General features: G+C 58.0%; 1 protein-coding gene across 6 annotated transcripts in view; it reads right to left on the bottom strand.

Annotated features, from left to right (window-relative positions):
* Nucleotides 1–25,962, bottom strand: part of NRXN2 (neurexin 2) — a 100,139-nt gene that overhangs the window by 36,942 nt on the left and 37,235 nt on the right. For 4 of the 6 annotated variants that reach the window (XM_061164491.1, XM_061164506.1, XM_061164527.1 and 1 more), the window contains 10 exons: nucleotides 22,440–22,601; nucleotides 21,316–21,754; nucleotides 16,539–16,925; nucleotides 16,176–16,379; nucleotides 10,272–10,298; nucleotides 8,435–8,554; nucleotides 7,715–8,096; nucleotides 6,895–7,085; nucleotides 4,892–5,065; nucleotides 4,401–4,520 (listed from right to left, as the gene is read on the bottom strand). In XM_061164491.1, coding sequence (XP_061020474.1) covers nucleotides 4,401–4,520; nucleotides 4,892–5,065; nucleotides 6,895–7,085; nucleotides 7,715–8,096; nucleotides 8,435–8,554; nucleotides 10,272–10,298; nucleotides 16,176–16,379; nucleotides 16,539–16,925; nucleotides 21,316–21,754; nucleotides 22,440–22,601 — 2,206 coding nt within the window. The remainder of the gene's footprint in view (nucleotides 1–4,400; nucleotides 4,521–4,891; nucleotides 5,066–6,894; nucleotides 7,086–7,714; nucleotides 8,097–8,434; nucleotides 8,555–10,271; nucleotides 10,299–16,175; nucleotides 16,380–16,538; nucleotides 16,926–21,315; nucleotides 21,755–22,439; nucleotides 22,602–25,962) is intronic. The other 2 variants (XM_061164500.1, XM_061164536.1) reach the window with 1 other exon arrangement.

Raw genomic sequence — 25,962 nt, 5'->3', positions numbered from 1 at the left:
CCGATCTGCGGGCGGCGCTGGGCAGCTCCGCCGCGCGGCACCTGGCTAGCCGGCTCAGCGCTCGCCTCTCCTCTGCGCGCGCCCCACCCCTCCCCCACGCCCGGGTGCGCGCACCCCTCCCGCCCCCCTCCGGAGAAGGGGCCCTGCTGAATAATTGAACAGAATTGAGGCTAGCCGGAGAGGCCGCTCTCTTCCACCTCCTCCCACCACCCCCCACCCCCGGCCCGGACGAACCCCAATAGTGCTCGCTGGCCCAGTGCGCAGAGATGTGGCTACCGCCACCTCTGCACGCACCCCTCGGAACACACGTGCACGCTAGGATATGGACGGGCTCGGGTATGGAGACACCCACGTGCCCATACAGGCACCAGTGCGCGTGCACGCACACAGGCTCAGACACAGACATTGCATACATGTGCTCCCAGACACCTGGCACACGAACTCACACTCAACCGAGTGTGTACACATGCTCACACACATACGTGTTTGGTCACAGGCAATGAATGAACAGCCAGCGTACACACGGACACCCCCCTCCAGGTCACCCTCCAAGAACAGGGTCACCCATATGCATACAAACAATGTACCGGGAGCCTCAAAGGTGCTCAAGAGTTAAGACATACCGCACACACAGTCCCTCGACACCTCCTCAGAAGGGTGCTTCCCTCCCCGCGGTAACCCTCCTGGACACCTCCAATCCTTCCTGTCCACTTCCTCTGCCCCTCCCCTAATGCCAACCTCGCCCTCTTGGGTGGGGAAGGGGCAGTTCAGGATACCTATCCACTGAGTGTTCCACTTGGGACAAAACCCTTTCTGAGCCACTTATGTCCTGCTGAGGAAGCCATTTCTCCTTCTAGGGTGCCCCTCCACTGCGACCTGCCCCTCAGACGTTGGGGCACTTCTGGGAAGTAAGAGCAAGGAGGCTTTCATCCCTTCGTCTGGATGCCACCTCTGCACTGACATCAACCTGAGTTCTGCTTGGACGAGGCTTTACTGGGGCGGGGGGTGGGGGGGGTGCAGGGAGGCAGAGAGTAGATAAGGAGGAGGAAGAGAGGGAGGGAGGGAGTGATGAACCTGGAAGGAGGCAGACCAGGAGAGGTGGCGACGAAAGGGCAAAAGGGAGGGGCTGCGAAAGAGGAGGGGGGGCAGGGGAGGGGCTGGCTTCTGCTTATTATTCAGCATTCCGTTTTGGAGCAATATCTGTCACCAGGAGGCCCCGAAAGAGCTGCGCCCAGCTCCTGGATGCAGTCAGTACCTGGGACAGCTCCTCCTCCCCAGCGGCCACCTTCCCCAACTTATTAGATGCCAGTGCCCCATTTGGTCCCCAGCCTTTCAGAGGGAAGAAAGGCGTCCTCAGAGGCACACAGAAAGCAGTGTCCCGGTGGCGTGTGGCCCCATGAGGGAGGAGAGTTTGCAAGCTGGGGAGCACTGCTTCCTGCCCGCTCTTCCTGTGCCCACTCTTGGCCCTGGCTCTGGGATAGAGACTGACAGAGCTCTGAGCAGGCAGAAAATGTATGGTCCCGGAGGGAGGGAGGGAGGAGCCGGTGGCGAGAGGAGAGGAAGGGAAACCGCCTAGAGGCCAATCAATACTAGTGAGTGGGAAGTGGAGAGAGCCGGAGGGGGTGACACTGGCTAGCGAGGTGGGGAGAGAAAGGGTAAAAAAGAAGGGAGAGACAGAGGTGTGCAGGAGATCAATAGAGGCTGCGGAGACCAGCAGAGCAACTAGGGAGATGAGAAACAGGGGCAGAGATGGGGAAGAACCCACTGCCTGGGAGAGCCCGGGGACAGGCTCCGGGAGGCGGAGCTGGAGCTGCCCAGGGAAGCGCTGTCCAGACCTCAGCCCTGGGGCTTCAGGCCCTGCCAGCAAGCAGGCCCCCATCCAGCTTCCTTCCTCTCTCATTTCATATTCTTTTTTATTTTCTCTCTGCTTTCCTCTCTCTCACCCTGACAATGACTTCTCTCCCTCTGATCTCCTGCCTTCCCAGAGCAGACTCTTGAGCCTCACAATGGTGCCTTCACCCCCAGGTGGAATTCCCATGTCCCAGATGGAGAAACTGAGGCCACATGTAGGGAAAGGCTGTCCTGAAGGTCGGACTCCTTCTCATCCCAGTCTCTTCACCACCAGACAGCTCCACACCACAGGCCCAACCCTCTGAGGATGCCTGGGCCATCTCCACCCTCTCCGTCTCTTCAGGCACAAGGACCCTTGATGCCCAGGGTGCCGCCAGGGCCGTCACACTTGGGGTGGAGCAGACAGGCATCTGGGCCAGGTTCCTACTTGACCTTGTGCATCAGTGGAGCCCCGTCATAGAGACAGCACGAGCATCAAACAGCCAAGCCTGGAGTATCAGGAGGAGGCACAACTTCAAGAGAAAAGGGGTTGAGATCTCAGAGGTACCCCCAGGGCCAGTGCTCAGAAGTTCCCAGATTGCACCCACCTTGTCTTTACCTTCAAGGCTCTGCTCGGGCTCTGCCACCAGATGCAGAGACCAGCACTTGGGGACAGTCACACTTCCCAAGAGGCCCCTGTTCCCCAGCCCCAACTCTCCCTGCCTCCCACCTGCCTGCAACCCAGGGAAGTTGTTCCAATCTCTCTTCCCACCCCTGCTGAAAGATGGTTTGACTCCCAAACCCACATCCATCTCTCCGCTCCCTCCCAAAAGGCTCCATCATGTGGGAGTGCAGTAGTGACGAGGGGCAGCGCTCTTCTCCATCCTGACCCCCTCGGCCATGGCAAGAAATGCCTACCATCCATGGGCACCGCCTCCACCTCCACCACCACCACCCCGGGACTAAACCTTAAGAACACCCAGGTTCCAGCCGCACCCCGCCCCCAGCGCCCTGTGATTAAGGGCAAGGATGTGCCTGTTACTGAGGCCTCAGTGTCAGCAGCTAAATCAGATGGCTGGTCTCCATCTTACTGTCTTCTCTGAGAACAAATTAAAAGGACTTTGTAAGCCGTGAAACACGAAACAGTCAGTAGGGATAGTTACTATTAAACAGCAAAGTTACCACCATCCCCAGATTGCCTGCACAAAGTGGGAATGAGCTGAAGAGGAAGAGGCCTGGCCCCAGCCCCGTCCTTATTCCCCGACAGCCAGGACTGGAGCGCCCCTGAGCTGGCCGGCGTCTGCGGGCTTTGGCAGGTACAGCGAGTGGCAGGCTGGACAGGAAGAATCCTGCAGGACTGGACAGGATGTGGAGGTACCCAGGGATGGGCCTGCCTCAGAACACCAGGAAAGCACTCATGGAGACGGAGGGGGCATTCTTACAAAGAAGGAAAAATCAAGACCCGCCCAAGAGCCCAATCCCAGAAACCAGGGATTTCCCTGGTTTCCCTGAAGAAACTCAGAACTCTGCCCGATGACTAAGGTTCCATAGTGTGGCATGGAGGCAAAGGCACGAACCCCTGTTCTCAGCCCAGATCTGCTATTCACTCTGGAAATCCACCGACTCCTCCGGACCTCAGTGCCCATGTTTGCAAAGTGAAGAAGTCATTTATAGTGTGTGTGCACATGTGTCTTTTTTTCAGGCAGCTGGCGCGTCATGTCCCTGGTCTCTCAGCCCAGCTACCCCCAAGGAAGACCATTCAGGTGACACCTAAAGAGGCCACACGCTGCCCAGCCCACCCCCCTCAAGCAGGAGGTTGTCTCTCCCTCATTCCTGCCCAACTGCCCTCCCTCAGCCAAGCTCTAACCAGTTGCCGGCCACCAACCACGAGGGACTGGAAACCGCTGCTAAAGCTGCCCTCTCTGGGAAGGGCCTCAAACAATATGCAAGTTGGCAGCAGATGCCCAGCCAGGGAGGAGAAGAACCAGGCGAGGACACGAGGGAGTGTCCTTGTGGATCCAAGGGACACCCTGCAGCTGGGTGGGAAACTGGGCACGACACCATGGCTGGCCTCCAGGGAAGCCAGCTGTCCGGAGGCCTGGCCTCCTGGGTGTCTCCTGAGCCTGTCTTCTGTGGGTGTAGGCCTATTCTGGGAAGGAAATAATGGGTTTCCACTGCACACTTCAAGGACACCAGGGGCAAGGGGGTACAGGTCAGCAACCCCCCCCACCAGCCCTGTGCGACAGAGCTTACGACACGTGAGACCACGGCCAGCGTCGGGACAGTGACAGAGGCTGACACGTCTTTGGCAAGGGGTTAGGGGAGCAGTGTCCCACCAGCTCAGAAGGAAGAGGAGAGGCTGTCTAGCAACGATCACCCCTGACACAGACAACAGGAGTCCTGCAAAGGCCTGAGAGGGGACTCCAGGAGGCGACAGCAGCCAGTAGCTCCCCTCCGTCTCACTCATGACAAGAAGGGATGAGAAGGAAGCAAGCAGCATGGCTCTGAGAGACCCCCCCCTCCTCCCGGGGCCTCCCCCAACACCCCAGCCCTCCCAGTCCTGCACTCACGGTCGTTGCAGACAGGGCCTCCGTAGGACGTCATGGTGCAGTCGCAGGTGAAGCCGTCCCACTGCTGCAAGCAGACGCCCTGGTTGGCACAAGACTCTTCGGTGCAGGTGGTGCTGGGGCCTGGAAGAGGCAGGAGGAGGGAACACCCCCGCTCAGCCAAGCCCCCTCCCGCCCCAGGAGTTACGGAAGCTTCGGGACCAGGCCAGAAGCCCTCCCTCAGTTCCTGCCGGGCAGAAAGGGCCAAGAACTCATGGGGGTGGGAGTGGGGGAGCTCAATGACAGCTGGTCTTGGCCTGGAACTGTGATAAGGGGCTGGAGCAGGAGGCAGCAGGGAGGGCAAGTGACCTCTGACTCTCCCCATACACTGTCCCAGTGCAGCAGCAGCAGGCTTCATCGAGGCCTGAGAGGAAGGCCCCCCGGCCCCGGTCTGCCTCTATAGCTGTCCCCCTGCACCCCGCAGGGTCACACCTAACTCCCGCGCCCACACTCACCGTCACAGCCCCTCTCCACCTGCCCGATGCGGTGCAGGGCGTCGGCGATGAGGTCAGGGAGGCGCCCGTTGAGGTCCACCGAGGCCAGGCAGCCCTGGAAGCCATCCCGAGAGGCCACCAGCTTGGGCAGGTTGTTGAACATGCTCTTGCTTAGACCGCCAATGTACAGCTCCCCTGCAAAGGGAGTGGGGTCAGAGCTCGGATCCTGGTCCCCAGATCCCCAGTCCCTCCCAGTGTCGGGTCCCGCAGCCCCACACGGTCTCATCCGGACTCCAGCTTCCTCTCTGAGGGGCAGATGCCCACCCCCACCCTTCCTTCTTCCTTCTCCGCTTCACCATCTGTCTGCTCCCCTCCCAGAGAAGCCCAGATGCCCGGGGAGGGGAGAGGGAAGCAGCTGGAGGAACCTGCTCCGTGCTCTCTCCCACACATCTGATGCCAGTTCCGGCCCGTAATCAGGGCCTTTCATAGCAGTGCAGCCTGGTCCCTTCCACCCTCGCTCCCTCCCTTCCGAAGTCTCCCATCCCCAGAACTCCTTCAGGCCTCTGCCAGGCTCTCCCAACTCTGGGTTGTCTGCTGGGGGTTCTAAGACTGGCACCTTCCAACAGCTAGGGCTTAGACTGGGGATGGGTGACACGGGCAAGAAGTCCTCCTCAGGGACACTGGTCCTCCACATCACTGCCTGGCAGCAGGGACCTCAACTCCCTGGAAGTCCTGGGTGGCCCACGGCAGAGCTCCAGCAAGACATGATGGGTCAACCCTGCTGCCCCTGCCGGGAACTCAGTGCAAACCAAGCCCAGCCCAAACCACCCCTGGGTTTGCTGCCACTGTGAATTACTTGAGACACATCGCCCCCTTCTGGCAGAAGGGATAATTGTCAGCACCATGCCATCCGTTCTAGCGGCTTCCTCCATGGCTCAGCGGTAAAGAACCTGCCTGCCACACAGGAGACCCACAGGATGCAGGTTCGATCCCTGGATGGGGAAGCTCTCCTGGAGAAGGAAATGGCAACCCACTCCAGTATTCTTGTCTGAAAAACCCCATGAACAGAGGAGCCTGGAGTGCTACAATCCCAAAGGGTCACCAAGAGTTGTACACAAGTGAGTGTCTGAGCACTGGCGCAGGATCTGACCAAGTTTCTGGCTCCAACTCCGGGGCCCACTCACTCTGTGACCTCAGGCAAACCACATAGCTTCTTGGAGCTTCCACTGCTGCCTCCTCAAGAGGAGGGTAGATTCCAGTCTCTAGGAACCCTCCCCATGCTCAGACAGTCACAGTGACACCCGGGGTCCCTAAGGGACTGGGGGGCTGCTTTGGGCGTGTGAGAGAGGCTCACATTGCCCAGTGGGCTCTGGAGAAGCCACAGGCCTCGTCCTCACTCCTGTTGTTCCAACTCCCCGGGTCTCTAAACTCATCCCCCTCTTCTCTCCTCTCTGACCCGCCACTATTCTAGGGGCAGGCAGTGATGGCCTGCTAACTATTGAAGAAGCCCCGGGGAATGGAGGACCCCCACATGATGCTGAACCCACCAAGGAGGCCTGGGTCCAAACCAGTGCCCAAGGAATACGACCAGTGCAGCACATGGGGACCCGGAGACTGTTCCTCCTTCCTCCCATCATCACAGCCCCCCTCCAAGCCCAGCAGGGACTCTGTTCTCTCTCTAGCCCCCAGCACAGCCAACTTCTCAACTCTGGAGGGCCAAGAGGTCTTCAGAAGGCCCGGCTGCCTACTCCTAGCTCTAGAGTGAGTCCACCAAGCTCCCCATGAGACACATCCTGCAGGCAGGCTTTCAGTGTTGAGAGGCAGCCTCGCAGGGGAGCTGAGCAGAACTTTGATAGGAAGATGTCAGGCTGGACACACTGGAAAATGGCAAAGAGCGAGGGAAACGGGCAGGGGCGGGACAGAATCACACAAGAGAAAGAGCATCCCAGGCGGGGGGTGATCTTGCCAGGGCCAAGGGGTATCTGGGCTAGGGCCAGGCCTCCTGCAGAGGCCCCAGGCCCCACCTTTGAGATCGAGGTTTCGGGCGCCATTGGAGTGCTGCGTGACAGTGCGGGAGTCAATCTTGAGCGTGTGCACGTTGCCCGGGTCCCTGGACACCACCACGTTGTGCCACTGGTTGTCATTGACTGGTTTGTCTGAGTTCCCCTTCATCAAGGACGGGCCATTCCCCAGGTCAAACACGTAGTGGATGTACCTGCCCCACAGTAGGGAGGAGACACGGGGTCAAGGTGGGGGCTGGGAAGGCGGGGTAAGGAGGAGCTACAGCTGCGGGCTGGGGGTGGGGCTGGAAGCTGTAGGAGGAAGGGGCAGAGGGGAGGCCTCAGAGTGGAAGAACCCAAACCAACAACAGGAGCACTCAGGTGTGAGGTCCCATTGTGGGGGATGTGGGGAAAGAGGCCGCAGAGGACTTGGCTCCTGGGACAGGCTCTGAAGAGAAGTGGGTAGAGGGATAGCTTTGTGGGGGCAGTAGGGTCCTCTGGGCAGGGACAAAGCTACTCTAGGGTGGGGGCCTCTTAGGCCAGAGGTCACAGGGACCCAACCCTGCCTTCTGCCTGTAGTAGGGCTGGATGGCCTGAGCCAGGACAGTGAATGGAGCACAGATATGACTGAGAAACCCCTGGCAAGGAAGTAATTGGGGGGTGACCAGGGTGGAAGAGAGGGTGCTGCTTCTCCATCTTGGCTGGTGGCAGGGGGACCTGAATCCTGACCTGCGGTCTGTGGGGACTGGACATCTCAGCCAGTGGCTGAGGGAGGTGCCTCTTGGTCATGGCAGGGACAGGGGGGACCACGTCCTTGTCAGCGGTGCAGAGCCCAGCACCTCACCCCTTGACCAGCTCGATGACGATGAAGTCGTTGCCATTGCCTGAGTTGAACAGGAGGAGCCCGTCGGGGGCCGTGGTCTTGAATTGGAAGAAGAGGTGCATGGAGGCATAAGCTTGGAGCGTGGCAAGCGCTAGGTAGCTGCTGCGACTCTTGAAGGTGACAGGATCGGCCACAATGGCACGCAGGCCAAAGCGAGCATTGAGCTCACAGTAGGTGATGTCTCCGTCCTTGCACTGGTCCATGTAGGGCTGGCCGTTGAACACCAGCCCGCTCAGGTGCCCGATGAAGTTGGAGGGCACCACGGAGATGAAGCGCCGCTCCGTCATGATGCCCGTCTCAATGTTGTGGAACTCCAGCCGCGTGTGGGCCCCTGCCATCTGTCCTGCTCAGCACAGGAGACAGAGACGGGGACACGGCTTGGGGCCCAGACTGTAGGATCATTCCTGGGGCTGGGTCTTGGGGCCCCAGGAGCCTCCCCTCCACTCAAGGGCCGCATGGGAAGGACATCAGCAAACCCCCCACAGGTAGGCGCTGGCAGCACACACCTCTCCTGGGTCTGGAGGAGTTGTGGGACTCTTTGGGCCAACAGGCTTGCAGGGCAATGCTGCCTTTGGGGAGTTGAAACAGCCCCTGGGGTCCAGGAGCCCATGACATGCCACCCCTAAGGGAGAAATGGCACCCAGGCAGGGGTCACCAAGAACAGGGCTGCAGACTACCTACCCTCCACGGTCACGTTGTCCACCGACAGCTGCAGGCTCTTGCCCCGTCGCACCACCCTCACTGTGTGCCACTCATTGTCATTGAGCTTGTGCCCCGCAAAGAGTGTCTCGGGGCCTTTACCTGCGGCACCGAGGGGGGAGTCAGCCCGGCACCTCCTCCTGCCCTCATGTGGCTGCTTCAAGTACCACCCCAGGCACACAGCCTCACCCCTGCACACACCCATGCACACAGGTACACCACCCCCTACACACACACACACACAGAGCCTTCACACACCCAGTCATAAACGCAGACACACAGTCATAAACATATCGCCACACTTGGTGCAACTTCCCAGGGTGGCACTGGAAAAGAACGCGGTGTGAATGAATGGTGTGGTGCCTTCAGAGTTGTGCCCTAAGGCCCTGCACCTGGAGACTCACACCTACAACTAGCATACTCAGCCCGCCTCTCCTCAGGACCTTCAGTGTCTGTGTGTAGCCAGCAGCTGAATTCCCAGCCTATAGACATAGGCCTCAAACTTTCAAAAGCCTTACCACGCACCCAAATGTGCATGTGCACCCACAGCCTCACGGCTGTCCATGAGCACTCCACACACACACACACACATAGCTCCCCCATCTAGAGCAGCGGTCCTCAACATTTGGCTACCAGGGACCGGCTTCATGGAAGACAATTTCTCCCCAGACCAGGAGGGGTGGAGGATGATTTGGGGATGATTCAAGTGCATTACATTAATTGGGCACTTTATTTCTAATCTAATGCCACCATGGATCTGACAGGAGGCACCGGTCCGTGGCACAGAGGTTGGGGATCCCTGATCTAGAGGGACCCAGTGTGACTTTTCTGCACACGCCTGGTTAATTCCACACACCCGGACACACAATCACATACACAGCACGGCCAGAGTGGCCAGAGAGTGGAATGTCTTTTTTAGGAATTACGGCCATTTATTCAAGACCTGGATGAACCGCTTCCAAGACTAAAAACGTTTAGCTTCAGAACGGTGCTGCAGGCCATTTGCGGGACCCCCCCCCCCCAAGGTTCCTCCTGGGCCCCCCCCCCCCATCCCAGTGCTCTCACCAGCAGGGCAGGGCTCACCACGCATGCGCACACCTGTCCAAATACACACAGGACCGAGCTAAGTACACTCTTTCTGCCTGTGGCTGCCGCGTCCCTGGGCTCTCTTACTTGACCTCAGGGCACACGAGGCAGAAACACACTCAGAGACGAGGGTTGAATTCAGGCACACTGGGAGCTCAGAAATGTCCACACCCGCTCTCCACCTCACCCCTGCTGAGAGCCTCACTGTCACCTCCGAGAGCGCCCCCGTTTGGCAGAATCTCACCCCCGCCCCCCGCACCCCAAACAGGGGCTGTGGAGGGCTGAACTTCCGGGCTCACCGCCCACTCACCTCCAGCCCTCATCTGCTCTCCCGCGTGCCTCGACCTCCCCCTTGTGGCCACCTTCGGAGGTACAGCGGGATAGCCCAGCCCCTCTTCGGCTCCTTCCTGCCCTCCTGCGGTAGGTGCCACCCCAAGCCTTTGCTCTACCCTCCAGAGGATTTGAGGAGAACTGAAGTTTCTGGCCCTTGCTAGTCCTAGTCTCAGTGAACATGCTGACCCCATACCTCCACCGACTCCCCCTGCTTCAGCTTCGTTTGGCTCGTTCTGCCCTCCACAAGCACACCGGCCCCACCCCTCCACACCCACTGCCCAAGCCCCGCACAAGCCGGCGACGACGCCGTCTCCTCCCCTGCCCCGCACCCCTCCCCAACCCCAGTGTCCAGAATCCCAGGCCCCCGGGGGCTCTGCAGAAGAAGAGGGAAGCCACTTACTGGGTGCGCAGCCGACGCGCAGGCAGTCTGGGGGGGCCATGGGGCGGGCAGAGGGGGAGGGGAGACAAAAAGGCAGAACAAGTTTTTTTTTTTTTTTTTTTTTTACATCCTTCACAGGGAGGGGTGTCTGCAGGCAGGGGTTCCCCCCAGGGCCACTTTCCGGGGACCACGCGTGCTCAGGTGCCTTCTCCCCTTCCTCAGTCGGCCCCCTCCCTCTCCTTCCCCCAACTGGGAGGCAGGGCAACCAGGTGATGGGAAGAAGGCTGACATCTCCCTTCTTGGAGAAGCCCGGGCCTCTCACGTCTGAGGGAGATGGGCACCTTGGGAATCCCAGCTGTACAGGGGATCACTGGGGGGCCGAGGGCTTGACCAACCCCACATCTCCCCATCTCTGAGAGGGAGACAGGCGGGGAGGGCCAGAGCCCCTGCTCCCCCTGCTCTGGGACAACCCCCTGCTCAGAGCCCAGGCTGTCACACATCATCCCCTGTCCGCTGGGCTCCGAGCTAAATGGAGGGGCCTGCCCCAGGGCCCCCTTCCCGCAGCCATACAGCTCCCAAAGCCCCAGGGGGCTACCACCACCCCTACAGGAACCTTCTTGCTACCCTTCCTAACCTGGAGGGTACCAGCTGTCCCTGGGGACCAGGGTTCTCTTCACCCTGAACAAGAATTAGTATTATTCCCTTTTCCTAGGCAAGGGCCAGAGGTTCACACATGAGGACACTGAGGCCCCCAGCGTGACTTCTGAGGTCTTCAGGGACAAGCAGGCACCCTCGGCAAAGCCTCCTGCCCCTCCCCACCAAGGGAGGTAACTTGTTGTCCTCCAAGTCCAGACTCAGAGGGCCCCAGGGACTCAAAAAGCACACTTGTCTACATGGACCTGCAGCCCAGAGCCCTGGGGCCTCTGGCCACGCCCCTAGTGGGGCGCATTACCTACAAGACGGGAGTTCACCAGCCTCACGAGGACAGAGAGCACTGAGTCCTGTGGTCTTCGGACGCCTCTCCTGCTCCATCAGACCCAGACAGCAGGGGGCAGAGGGAGGCAAAACGCTGGGTCCTAATCTCATCAAGTGACTGTGGGCAATTCTCTTCTGTCCCAGCCCCAGTTCCCCTCCCTGTGAGCTGAGGGGCTTGAACCTAACCACCCTGACCTGGAAACAAGAACCAAGTGTCCAATGGGCCAGCCCTCCCTCTCAGGGAAGGGCACTTTCCAGGCCTCTCTTAACAGCAGTGTATCCGGCCATCCTCTGTCTCCTGGAACAGGCTCTGCCCATAACCCCAAGGCCCAGAAGGCAAAGTGGGGTGGGGTCACCTGGCATCCCGCTAAGCCCCTGAAGGTTCCTGCAGTGGAGGTAGATTCCCCCGTGGCTCTGGGGGCATGGGCTCCGCGGGCAGTACGGCTGAGCCCCACACGCGTCGTCAACCGCAGCAGAAGAGTGGGGGGAGCAGCCGGGACCTGAAGCCACAGCCTGGCACCAAGGGAGGGGCAGAAGGAGGTCAAGGGGCAGATTCGGGGCAAGTCACAGGGAGAGGAAGGAGGTGGAAAGGGTAGAGAAGAGAGGAAGAGAGAAAAGAGGAAGAAGGGGAGCTGGACAGAAGGGGGAAGGGGAGGATGTTGGGGTGATGGCGGGGTGCCAGGCCTGGACTCAGGTCACGGGGGCTCTCTCAGGGCCAGCAGAGTCTTCACCAATGAAGGGTCCAAAAAAGAAAAAAGGGAGCTGGGAGGGCAGGCCGATCCCCTTTTGGAGAAAAGGCCTAGGGAGGAGCATAGTTCTGCCCCTCCCAAGCATGGGGGCTCCAGGAAGAGGGTTCCGTCTGTCCAGAGAAGAGGTGTTAGCTCCATGCCCACCCTTGAAGTGACCCTACCCCCAGGAGCACCCCTCCAGTGGGATTGGAGGGGAGCAAACTCCCCTTGAAGATGAGCATCCAGGAGGCAGCCAGCACCATCCCAGAGAAAAGCCAGCAACTGCGGGTAAGTGGGAGAGACTGCCCTCTGGTGGCCGCGCCTCCCAGAGCGCAGCTCAGGGAGATTTAACTGCTACCCTGGTAACTAACTAGAAACCTGTGCCTCAAGTTCAGCAAATGGACAGAAGTGATAGGTGTGCACAGACCCACCAAGGCCCTGGCTGGGCCTGGAGACCAGGGTGATGGTATGAATGTGTGATAAGACAGGTGGGAAAAAGTCATCTGCATGGAAAGGAACTCCAGAAAAGAAGCCAGGCTCTGCTTTCTTCATCCCACCTGCTCCCCCATCCACACCCTGCGAATTGGGAGGTGGGGGAGAGGGGGCCGGAGCTCCTTGCAAGGAGCCTCAGGAGCCCTTTGGCTGGAATCTTGGAGGTGACTCCGCAGGGTGGCAGCATGCCCTGGGCATAGCCCTTGTTCAGAGCCATCTGCCCAGCAGCTTAGCCACCAAAGGAGCTCAAGAGCCTCTTAAAAGAGCCCCATGGAAACAAAGTACCACCCTGTGGGAACAAGGCACTGCCCCATGGTCTCAGAGATTAACGGGCTTTGGAATGTAATGTGCATTAAGCCTGGCTTACAACACCAGCGAGAGTCAGACTTGCTGTGTACAGCTGGAGACGGCAGAACTAAATTCACAAGTGGGGATTTCAGAGGAGTTTGTTGCTAGCAGGGAAAAATGACCCAGTGATGAGAACGGCCATCTCAGAGGTGGGGTGCTCTTGACACAGAATCATCTAAATAGAGGTGGAGAGCCTCTCGTCAGTGGGGGGAGGCACGGCGGATGCACACACGGGGGCGGGCTAAAGGAGGTGACTTCTAAGGGCCCCTCCAGCTTGGAGATTCTTCAGTTGCAATTTGCCCTTCGTGTCAGCCTCACTGGCAACTGGGACGGCCGACAGGCACATAGCGGGAAAGGCAACCCCAGGGGGGTGACAAGAGGCAGGCCATGCTGGGCGCTGGCCATAGAGGCCACGCCCAGGGTAGAAGGAACCCAGGAACCCAGATCACACTGGAACAGGGTGACGCATCAGGGACTCTGGGAACAGAGACCAACCACCCTGTTCAGGGCCCGTAGACAGCAGAGCTCCAGGAACTGGCTCAGGGTCGGCAGACACGGTGGAGGCCAGGGCAGAAGGCATGATCGGCTTCTGAGGCTCTCTGCCTGGACAGGGGCAGCAGCCTCAGGCCCTCCCGGCTCTCTCCAGCCCAGCAAACACCCAGGCACTTGAGACTGGCTCTAAGCGCCTCCTCCCACCACGTGGTCACCAGCTCCACTCTCTTCGGGACCGAGTCTGCGTTAACCCAGTGAGCACCTGATGAGCTGCCTGTGGGAGCCTTGCTTCCCTGCCGATGAGATGAGACCATGAGGCCACAGACCAAGACTGCCAGCCCTCAGGGTAGCAAGCAGGCTGGGGATCGGGATGGGGCTCCTGAGGTGGGGCCAGACAGGGTCAAGGGATGTGGAGGCGAGTCCCAGGCCTGGCTCTAAGCTTCAGTCTCTATCCCAGTATGATTTCCCTTCCCTCGGCTGAGTCAGTCTCTATGTGTGTGCCTTGTATCATATAATGTTGTTACTTCCACGCTTCTACTTAAGCCTCAAAACAACCACAGGAAGGAGTGAGAACTCATCCCCATTTTACAGACAAAGAAACAGAGGCTTAGGGGGATATGACTTATCCAGCAGTCAAGGAGACCAGGACTAGAACCCAGATCTTCTGGTCCCCAGCCCAGTATTCTTCCCATCATAGCTGCAGGCTCTGTGGCAGAGAGTGGACCACCTGTGTGTCTGTGTGGTTCACACAACAGCCACACACCTCCTTGTATGCCCATCACTTGGTATTTGTGGACAGCTGTGACTGTACCAAGCGTTTGGTCGCAGCTCGTCATGAGCTGCTAGAGACAACATCTCTGTAGATGGAGGTGGGCACAGCAGGGAGTGAGAGGTGGGTGGGAGCACTGTCCTGCTAGCCACCTTGTCCCTTAACTTCTAAGGACGTATGTGGCACAGACAGAAGAGCATGTCCAAGAGAAGGAGAGAGGGCCTGAGGGTGAAATGTCCCCAGGGCCCACCCGAGCGCACTGTCCTGGCCAAGGTTGCTGCCTCCTGTCTCATCTCAAGGGCCCCATGCTTCTTCGCAGGGAACTAAGACAGTCCAAGTGGAGGAAGAAGCATCTGCCTTCCCTGCAAGTGGAAGCCCCAGATGTCCCCTGCACTGTCCCCAAGTACAGAGCCACGTGTTCACCACACAGGGAACACACATGTTCCAGGGCAAAGGGTACCTGACCCTGGGTACACAGACCCTGGGTACACAGACCTGGGCAGTCTGAGAAGCACAGGGCCACTCATGGGGTCCTGGGCTGGTGTCTTCCTCCTATGACCCTCTCAGGGGTGCCAGGGGACTCAGAACAGGCCCTTGGGATGCTGGCAAAGGGTGTCTCCCATCCTGCTTTCACCTGTCACCCGCCACCCACTCTGTAGGCTGTGATCGTGATTAGAAACAGAGCTTCAGGGAACCTTAAAGTTCCCCACCTCCAAGGCCCCTGTCTCACTCTTTGTCCTAGGAGCAGAAGGGCCAGGTGGCCCAAAGGGGAAAGGACACAGTGGAAATTTGTTAGCGAGGGAATGGGTCCCCAAAAGGCCACAGTGTGTCCCCCAAATGCCTTGGAGACTAATGTTAGGATGAGACTCCAGGTGAATATTTTAAGCTCAGAGCTCTGTGTTCTCCCCAGCTGAGGATTCTAATCTGCTCAGAGGAGCCTAACTTCTCCTCCAGATCCAGGACACAAGCCACCCCAGAGGCCCGAATCTTCCCACGTGACAGGCCCTTGGGTGCTCCACCTCCATATGCCCGGAGGCTAGTCTGAAAGGGACAAATGTGACCCAGCCTGAGCAGCTTATGACCTCTAGTTGCCAAGGTTGCCCTGGCTGAAAGCTCCATGATGCTGGGACCTCGCCTTGGGGTCCTGGGGTCACTACTGTCACCCAGGTTCAGAACACATTGGCACTAAGAAGTGGCCCATAAGTGACAGCTGAATGAGTGGCCTTGCTGTTTTCCTTTTGACCCTGCTGTAGCCACAGTGTATCTGATAGGCCTCGTGGTACTGCCCACATGGATGCCCCAGGGACTGCCAGGTGAAATGGAGCCACGCCTTCTCTGGGCGGGGCAGAGGCATCAAGCCGTCAGGTGACAAGGGTCTTGATACTTCTCCACCCCCCAGCTCTGTTAGAAACAAAGAGGAAGCACTGAACCTCAGCAAATGGCCTGGGTTTGAGTCTGGGTCCTCCCTGACCATCACTAGCTGTGTGATGCTGGATAGGTCAGTATATGGCATTCCCAGTCTATAAAATCCGGGTAGCCATGGGGACTCACGTGAAAGCAGACACGGGAAAGATGACATGCCAAGATGGGTCCCCTTGTGCACCTACATGCACACACGCTTGCACACACACATACACAGACACACAGACATGGCTCTTTAAATTCAGAGCAGACGAGGGCGGCTGTGTGGGGGGCCGGGTCCTTCTGTCTCTGGATCTGCCTAGGCAGGGAGCCGGGCTGAACACCAGTAGGCGTTTGCTTCGCGAATGAATGAACTAAGGTATGAGCAAGCCGATGAGCCGACAACCAGGCATGAGCGACCTCCTTACGTGTGTGCGCCGAACAGACGCCTCCAAGCCCCAGGAGTGCCCTGGGAGGGTGACTATCACACCCCAGACACAGTCGGGTCCCCTCCCCACGGTTCTGCAGAGCGCGAGGCATCTACCTAAACTACGCGTCCTCTCTGGGAGGAAGTTCTTGCGGGGGGCGGGGCTCAGACCCGGGCTGGCACCTCCCACCTCTCTTCTCTCACTGGCGCCACCACCAAGCTTCTCCAGACAGAGGGGGTGTGGGTGAGAGGCAGGGTCAGGGAAGGGGCGGGGGCACGGACAGAGCGGTTACCGAGGTTGACAGTGAGCTTCATCTGGCCCCCGTCCAGCTCCAGGCGCAGGGTGTCCGCGGACTCCCTGGAGGTGGTGGCCATCATGAGCCCGTAAGCCCGCTGGGACATGAAGCGCAGGGACACGTCCTCCGCCTCCGTGTGCATGGCGTTCGGCAGCATGATCTTCATGTACATGGAGCCGTCGTAGCTCAGGACCGTAGCCTCTGCCCCAGGAGTTGGGGGAGGGAGAAGGGGGGAACAGGCGGGGGCCAGAGAAGGGAGAGAGAAGACCAAGAGAATCAATACAGGGCTGGCAGGCCCAGGGATGTTCCTCGATGGGGCACGGGGACGGGCAGGGGCACAGGCGTGCAGACCAGCCTCACCTCTCTCACAGACCCGCCCCAGGAAGCCGGTCCCGATGCAGTCACAGACGAAGCGGTTCCAACCCTCCCGGCAGGCGCCCCCGTTGCGGCAGGGAGCAGAGGCACACTGCTTCAGAGTCTCCCGGGAGCAGAAAGGGGCCACGCCCACAGCCCCCTGCGCCTCGGCCAGGCTCCGGAGGTCTCGGCTCCGCCCGTCTATGAAGAGGTCCCGCACGCAGCCCACGTAGCCAGCCCGCAGCGCTGCGGTCCACACCTCCGGGGGCAGGGGCAAGTCCACCCGCCCGCCTTCAGGGAGACCGCCCAGGTACAGCTCGCTCTCCAGGTCCAGGATCTCACTCTCTCCGGTGGCCAAGAACGGCGTGCTGCGGCTGTTCACCGAGATGGAGCCTGCGGATCGGATGGAGGGAGAGTGTGGGCCGCAGTGGAGAAGGCAGGACCAAGAGACGTCCCAGGAGAAAAAAGGATGCTCTGCCCTCACACCCCGGGAGCCCTGGGCTGCAGACATTGCTTAACGAAGCCCCCAAGTTCAGGAACCCGTGTGAGCTGCTGGAGCCCAGCTGCAGTGTGCGATGGGCCTCGGTCCAGACGCCTTCTTCCCACCTGAGCAAGTCCTCAGAGAATGTACCAGAAGTGGACATGCCCCCAAAGGGCTGGATCATTGACATGTCCTTCCCCCAGCCAGCGCCTCAGACCAGGAGTCAGAGGCAGAGACCCCCAAGGAGGCTGAAAGACTTGAATCCGAAGAGTTTCCCCCGCTAACATTTATTGGGCTTTTATGACTGTGTACCAGGCACTTGGGCTTCCCAGGTGGTGCTAGTGGTAAAGAACCTGCCTACCAAAAAAAAAAAAAAAGAACCTGCCTACCAATGCAGGAGTCATGGGTTTGATCCCAGGATAGGAAGATCTCCTGGAGGAGGGCATGGCAACCCACTCCAGTATTCTTGCCTGGAGAATCCCCATGGATAGAGGAATCTGGGCTATAGTCCATGGGGTCGCAAAGAGTCAGACACAACTGAAGCGACTTAGCACGCATAGCATACCAGGCTCTTGCACACATGCGTGCTAAGTCACTTCAGTCGTATCCGACTCTTGAGACCCTATGGTAGCACTTCACATATATTATATCACTTAAATCTCATGGTAACCCTGAGGAATTGATCCTTTACTATCCCACTTGGAAATGGTAGATGAGGATTAGAGCGACTAGGGAAGCTGCCCAAAATGCCACCACAGTTAAGGACCAGAGCCGAAGTACCACCCAGGTGGCAGGACTCCAGAGCCTGCGTCCCCCACCCCTGGACCTGGAGCCCCTGTGTGGTTGGTGGAGCAGATGGGCAGGCTCCAATCAGTTCCTGGAGCCTCTGAGACAGGAGGGCAGCCAGGAAAGGAAAACCAGGCACAGAGTTTGTGGGCTCCAACAGTTCTTTGGAAGAAGGGGCTGGTTATCTTAGAAAAAAGGATTTGGGGTCAGGTAGGAGCTTCAAAGCTTTTCCTGAGATCTTAAGAAGCCAAAACCTATAAATTAGAAGCTTTATTCTGTTTGTAATTTTTATTCTAACATTCTCCTTCCTCTCTCTTTTCTCCAGTTTGGAAGAATTCTTTAAAAAATAAAAAGGCTGCCTATCTCGATCGGGTTAAAGGATCGGGTAAGGATAGTTTGACCACACAAGGCCTGAACAGGCAGAGACTGGGGGTGGGGGTGCCAAGCATGGGTCTGCAGGAACAGGAGCAGGGCCTCCTCGACACACCTGGCTCCTGATCCGGAGCTTGCTCTCCTCTGTGCAAACCCTTCCCTGCACCAGAGGCCCTCCCCTTCTGCCCCATTTTAACACTAGGGTCCCTGGCTTGTCCTCTCTGACAAGGCGTCAGATCCCCACTCCCCCTCCCAGCCCCCCAAACATGACCCTGATCACCTACACTTCTGTCTGCAGCAAGATCCCCAAATGCTTGCTCCACCCACCCACTATGGGGTCTCCTGGACAAGGGCACCACCCAAGTGGACACTCCACAAATGAACAGAAGGTGAAAGAAGGAAGGCCATGGTGGGGAAGGAGTATATAATGGAACGTCAGGAGGAGGTGCAGTGTACCACATCCCCCGTATCCATTCCGCTGTTGGTGGACGTCTAGGTGGCTTCCATATCCTGTTTATTGTATTAATAAGCAGTGCTGCAGTGAAGATCAGGGAACACATATCTTTTGGAAAATATGGTTTTCTCCAGGTATATGCCCAGTAGCGGACACCAAGGGAGGGAAAGTGGAGGGATGAACTGGGAGGCCAGGGCTGACATGTATACACTACTGTGTATAAAATAGGTAACTAAGGAGAACATACTGTGTAACACAGGAAAACTCTGCTTGGTGCTCTGTGGTGACCTAGATGAGAAGGGAGCCCACAAAGAGGGGGTATATGTACACATGTGGCTGATTCACACTGCCACAGAAGAAACTACCACAACCTTGTACAGCAACTATACTTCAATAAAAATTTTTAAAAAGGAAACTAAAATGAATACAGATCTTGTTTCAAGGTCATTCTAAAACATGGAAAGGGAACAACAATCCAAGTGTTCAATGACAGATGGATGGACAAAAGGTGGTCTATTCATACAACAGCATATTATTCAGTCATGAAAAATGAAGCCTGACACATATAGCTGACACGTACTACAATGTGGATGAAACTAGAGGACACTATGCTAAATGACATAAGCCAGACATAAAAGGACAAATATCGTGTGATCGAGGTATAGGTGGTCCCTAGAGTAGGCAATTCATAGGAAGTAGGATGGTGGTTTACAGGGGTTGGGGGACAGGGAGTTAGTATTTATGGGGACAGATTTTCTGTTTGGAAAGATGAAAACATTCTCTATATTGATGGTGGTGCTGGCTGCACAACACTGAAGCCAGTGAAGGCCCAACAGTGAAGGCCCTTAACACCACTGAACTGTACACTTACGCATGATTAAAATGGTAAATTTTATGTTGTATATAAATTACCAAAAGAAAATGTTAAAACATGGGAAAGGCAAAGAGAGCTTTGTTGGAGTGATGACCCCAAGTCTGTGCTGGGCCATGAGAAATGGCCGAAGTGACTCACAGGCCAGCCAGGCCTGGTATATGGGGTCTGGCGATTGAGTGAGCCTAAGGAAACCACTGCCTGAAGACAGAGCAGAGTGAAGGGCCCTGGGGTTTTCTACAAGGCCTGAGAAGATTCCCAACCTAGAGAGTCACAGATCCCCTGCGTGGAAACCCTGGGAGGCGATTTGTGTTCTGTGAAGACTCCCTGGTACCCTCATAACACGAAACCAGGGGATAAACCCATTTACCGCAAAGCCTGGGGAAGGCTACATTTCTCTGAGAAGCAGCAGCAGGCCCATGAGAGGCTGATGCCTCCAGGAGCCGTGGCAGCCCCCTTCCTCCCTGCGTGTGTGGGGACGGTCGCTCCACCCCGAGATGAAGGCCCAGTGCAGTGACAGCTGGGGGAGCATGAAAATTTAGCTGACGGTGATAAGGCCTTAAATTGGATAATGTGTCAGTTCTCATTTGTATCAGTTCTTTCTCCCCTGTCCAACAAGATGGAAAAGAGTAAAGAAGAAAATTAGAAAGAAAACAAGAAGAGGATGGGAAAGGAAGGCTGAAAAGGAAGAGTGGAGGAGGGGTGGCTAGAAGCAGCAGAAGATTCAAGAACAGTGCCTGCCTGGTCCCAGCACCCTCCACCCTGCTCTTTTATTGTGTAAGACCCCTCACCAGGCAGAGTGTGGTGTTTACTGGGCGGCCTCCTCACTGGAAGATGTGCTCCAGGACAGCCAAGGCTATAGCTCACTGCTGCCTCGTTACAGCACCGTGGACAGCACCTGGCGTCTGGAGGTGCTCACTAGATATTTGAGTGAGTTAATAAAGAAAGGCGAAAGGATCTAGATAGAAGGAAGGCAAGGTTGGGAAGGTTTTGTTGTTGTTGTTGTTTAAGGAGAATGGGATAACCACTGTGTTAGGCACTGAGCGAATGCTTTTATAGATTTTTCCTTGATTTCCCCTCTTGATGAACCCAGTTTAATGATCCCTTTTACAGAAAAGGAAACGGAAGCTGCAAGGCATTGAGTGCTGGCCTAACATCACACATGCAGGAAGTGGGAGTGTCAGGCGTGCACCCACCCACACCTGATCTGACGGGTCTGACTGACTCCCGGCCTGATGTGTCCCTGTGACCCTTCTAATCCCAGCACTATCCAGGGGACACGCCACCATCACTGGCCACACAGCTCTCACTTCCTGTGTCCTGTGTGTAAACCCAGTGCTCTGGGAGCATTTGATGGACAGAACCTCAATTGTCAGAGACTGCTAGAATGGGACAACCCTGCTCCTGTGTGGGGGGAGGGCCCTCCTGGCCCCAGAGCTCCCTGGGAAGAGGCTCTTCCTCCTTCTTTCCAAGGCACCATGGCAACAAGGACAGGGAGGGGTTGGGAGGGCCAGGAGAAGGGGAGTGGAGGAGAACAGCAGACTGGACGGTCAGTGTGGGTGAAGAGGGGTGAAGTGAATGAAGGGAAAGTCGCTCAGTCGTGTCCAACTCTTTGCGACCCCATGGACTGTATAGTCCATGGAAATCTCCAGGCTATAATATTGGAGTGGGTAGCCTATTCCTTCTCCGGCGGATCTTCCTGACCCAGGAATCGAACCAGAGTCTCCTGCATTGCAGATGGATTCTTTACCAACTGAGCTATCAGGGAAGCCCAGAGAGGGGTGGCCAGGGGAAAGGGGAAGATGCAGAGGCCTCTGACCTTTGCGCCCGTCCCTCTGGAAGTCCACGTGGCACCACTCGCCGTCGTTGACCTTGCGGCTGGACGCCCGCAGCTTGATGCCCCCTGAGCCCATGTCCAGCAGAAGGTAGAGGTAGCCATCCAACAGCTCCATGGCAAAGTAGTCGGCCCGCTGGGCAGTGCTGGGGCTGCCAGGCCCCGCCCCGGCCCGCCGGCCCTGGCTGAAGAGCAGCAGCCCGTTGGGCTCCGTGGTGCGGAAGTCTAGGGAGATGGAGCCGGTGCGCTTGGCGCTCCAGCGGGGCAGTGCCACAAAGGCCTCGGGGCTCTCAAAGGTCACGGGGTCCAGGGCAGCCACATCCTCACAGCGGAATGACAGGTCCCCCTGCAGCTTCATCTTGGGGTCTCCTTCCTTCGCCAGGCGGGACAGTTCCAGCTTGAAGTCGTTGTTCTTATAGACCACCTGCAGAGGACCGTGGGGCGGGATGGGTGGGTCCCAGGATGAAGAACAGGAAGCAGTTTAGGACCTGACCACTCCTGCCTGACAGCTCGGGGCCCTGCCACCCAGGCCTGGGGCCCCTGCTCAGCAGCCCAGACCACAATTCTAGAACTGCAGGCTGAGAGGCTGGGGGCAGCGCTTCCCTCGCGGACTTATTTCTCTGTCCTGTCTCCCTGCCCAGCATGAGCACCGCAGCCCTCAGCGCTGCTGAACTGCAGCTCACAATAACTGCAGGACAACCACCAGGAACACGTGGTTGACACTGACATTCTCATCTACCCCTCACAGCCGCCTCGAGAAGTAGGTACCAAATACCCGTTTTACAGCTGAGAAAACTAAGAGTTAGACAGGTCAAGGGACCCAGCCAAGGTCACAGAGCTGGTGAGTGGGCCTGAAACACTGGTCTTTAGTTTTCATGCCCACCACTCTCTCTTCTGTACACAGCTGCTTTAAGGGTCCTCTGAGAAGAAGGGGGCCTTCAGGGCTCAAGGAAGCGAGATAGGAGAAGCCCCTTGCCAGGGTCAGTGGGCCTCAGGTTTTGAAGAGAGGCGGTCTCCCACCACAGAGTGAGAGGTACAGAGGCCCAGGGCAGCTGGCTGGTCAGACCGGGGTTTCTGGGGTGCCCCCCGCCTCTCCTGGCCCTACTCACGTCCTTGAGGCAGCCCATGAAGTTGTTGCTGACGGGCGAGCCCGGCAGGTCGGCTGTGTTGGGGCTGCCCCCAATGTAGAAGAAGTCATCAGAGCCCAGCATAGTGTAGTCCTCCTGCGTGTAGCCTGTGGTGGTCAGGATCCCGTCCACCGAGATGGTCACCTGCCCAGCCCAGGGAGGGAGGGGGAGAGACGAGGAGACAACTGGCATCAGCTCCCTGGGAAGAGCCACGGGCAGGGCAAGGGAGGGGCCGGGGGGCGGTGGGGAGAGGGACTCTCCATTTTTATGTCTGCTTGTCTTGGAGGAGGAACAGTGGGGGTGGGGAGGGGGAAAAGAAGGAGGCAGCACAAGATTTGATGGTCTCAGGGTGGGCTGAGGCCGGCCCCACAGCCCCTTCGGCAGACAGAGGCCCGAAGGGTGCTCAAGGTGTTCACTGTGCGCAGCAGCAGGAAGTGGCTCTCAGAAGTGGCCCCAGATGGACAGATGAATGGGAGTGGGGCCCCCGGGGTACAAATGGCACTGATGCTTCTCTCCTCTTAAAGGGTCTCTGGACGCACATGTGATTTAAGAGCATCTCTCATAAAAGAGGCAGAGAGCACCAGTTCTCCTGGGGTCCTGGTGGCATCGACACCCCTGCAGCTCTCCCTCCAGGGCATGGCAGAGTCCTTTCAGTCTTAGCCCGTGGGGAGGTGGACGATGGCAAGGGCATGAGGACCAGGAACCCAGATACTGCTGGGGAGCCTTGGCACTTCTCAAGAGACGCACAGCATCCTTGAGGGCTGATTCCCATCACTACCTCCTAACTGGTCCCAACCCCCTTGCTGGGTCTGTCTTGCTATCCGGGTCCCTCTGTTTTGGGGTCACTCTCTTGTCCCCCAACAAGGAGGCAGCCACTGGCCTATTCATCACCCTGCCTGATTCATTCATCCTCACAATTACGCTATGGCGTCAGGGCCAGGCTAGGGAACAGAGGGAGACAGGCTAACCTCCTGTTACCTTGTCCCTGGGCTGAAAACTCTGGAAACAAAACAAGACAGGTAGGGATGGGGGCATACCTGGTGTTCCAAGGAGGTGAAAGGGGCTCAGTAGTGGCCTGGGGAAGGCAAAAGTGAAAAGTGACCTGGGCGGGGGGGGGGGGGGGGGGGGGGGGGGCGGAACAGTGACAAGTGCAGGGAACTCCATGAGTCCCTGCTCCCCAGGCAAATGTCCACCCGAGCCCTGAAAAGTCTAGCCAGAGGAGCACCCACACCCAGCCAGGTTGTGGTGCAGAGTGAAAGGTGGGGGGACCACAAGCCCCCACACTCAGAAGGCGGTGGATTAGGACAGTCAGGCTCCTACGGGGGCGATCAGGAAGCTGGCTCACAGTGAACCCAACACCATGCTTCTGCAGGCTACAGCTCCTCCTGCTTCCCATTCCACAAATGTGCCTCAGCAGCCCCTGTCTGGGCAAAGTCTGGAGATTGGGGCCTTCCGATCACAGCCCACAGTGTCCTTCCCACACCAGTCCATACACACATGCCACCAGCCATCTTCCAGTGACTGGTCTCCAAGGTTCCACTGTTGCGGGGATGGGGAGTGAGTGTTAGGAACACTTGAGGGACATGAGAGGAACAGGGCCAAGGGGACCGTCGCTCACAGGACCCTCGAGTCCCCCTCATGCTGCGCTGGAGCCTCACAGGGTGTGGGGGTGTGGGACTGAAGGGGCTCCCTCCTAGGAACCATCAAACCTTGTGCTGGGGGGACTGGGTTCAAGGACAGAGGTGAGGGCATGTCTTTGTGGAAGTGGGCACTTTGAAGATGTCTTGTTTTGAGGTGAGGGCTGGTCATTATTGTTTATTGCTTCTTCCCTCCATCCCACCCGGGGCTAGGAAGTGGAGCTCTGGGTGGAAAGGGGAAGGGTCAAAGTATTAGTCACAAAAACATGCAGACGAGATTAGAACGGGCAGGAGGGGGCTGGGATGCAGGGCTGGGAGTAAGACAGGGAGAGGTGGCCGGGGGAAGGGGCCTCTAGCCCGCCCTCCACTCCCAGGGCCGCCCTGAGAGACCAGGAATCGGGCCACTAGTAGTTCCTGAGCCTACGTCTAGAAACTCAACTGAGAGTCAGCTCCTGAAGGCCGGACCCCTGGCCTGATGTGTCCCTGTGACCCTACTAATCCCAGTACAGTCCAGGGGACACATGGCCACCATTCAGGTGACCGTCAAGTGGCCTGACGATCAGGGCCACACGGCACTCACTGCCTGTGTGCCATGTGTGAACCCAGTGCCTGGGGAGCGAACACGGACAGAATCACAGTCCTCTGAGACTGCTGGGACGGGACGCCCTGCTCCTGTGCAGGGATTGGGGGAGAGGGGGGCCCTCCCAACCCCAGTAGCTCCTCAGGAAGAGGCTCTTCCTCGCTCCAGCAGCCTGAGCCACTCAGCTGTCCTCCCTCCCCGGCCCCAGAAGCCAAGGCACGAGCTACTGGCATCTTCCTCATCCTATGTTCTCTCTTCTGCCCCTCCATGCAGCCAGCTCACCTGCCTTCGCCCTAGAGTTAGAAGGACATGACTTGGGGGGCCCTCCCTGAACCCCTCCCAACTGGGTGCAAATCTGACCTTGCCCACCTTGCTTTATACGACTCTCTGCCACGTGGTGACCCCTATGGGAAAAGGGCTGCCTTAACCCCTTGTGTATCTGTCCTGGTGTTTTAGAGCCTCCCTGGCCCAGGGGGTGGGGAGAGGGCAGCAGGAGGCAGGGTCACATAAGGAGGTGTATGGAGGAAGGGGGGCGGGGTAAGGGAAGAAGAGAGAGAAAGGGGGAGACGGGCACCAGGGAGAAAGGAAGCTGAGGATTGGAGGGGATGGAGGAAGGTCTCTGGGGAAGGCAAGGAGGTAGATGAGTGAGATTAGTAAAACCCGACTGTTTCCTCAGACAAATCAAAGTCCAGACACAAAAATGGCAGGTTCGTTAGTAAAAGCAGGAAACAGGGGGATAATTCCCCCAGTCCCCCTCCACCCCAGGGGTTCATGATGCCCCTGCCCCCCAACCCCCCCCCCCCCCCGCACAGCTTCTGGCAGGGGAAGAGGGCAGAGGGGGGACATGCAACACACAACAGCCATGGCAGCTTGGACACGTGCGGGTTAGAGGGCCTGGGTGGGGGTCCCGGCCCGGCAGGACAGGCGAGAGAAAGGCAGCCGGGGTGGGGGTAAAGCATGCAGGGCCAGGGGTCATAGGGAAGAGCCCAGATGGAGGCAAAAGAGCTGCAGGGGTGCAGAAGGAGAAGCTTCCTTCCAACAGAGGAGGGGAGAGGAGCTGCCACTAGGACAGAGACATGTACAGGTTGAGAAAGAAAGGGAAGGGATGTTAGACTCAGACCTTTCTCCCCAGAGGGCAACCCAGACACTCATTCCCACCACCCATTCGCCACTGATCACTGACCCCAGGCACACCTGCTCACACACCACATCTTACTGAAGGCGGTGGGAGGGAGTCCGGACAGCCTCATTTCCAAGCATCATCCTTTTTGTCATCAGGACCACAGCT

Source organism: Dama dama, chromosome 2, assembly GCF_033118175.1.
Source record: "Dama dama isolate Ldn47 chromosome 2, ASM3311817v1, whole genome shotgun sequence".
Taxonomy (NCBI): domain Eukaryota; kingdom Metazoa; phylum Chordata; class Mammalia; order Artiodactyla; family Cervidae; genus Dama; species Dama dama.
The sequence above is the reverse complement of the archived record's forward strand: the minus strand, read 5'-3'. Positions and strand labels throughout refer to the sequence as shown.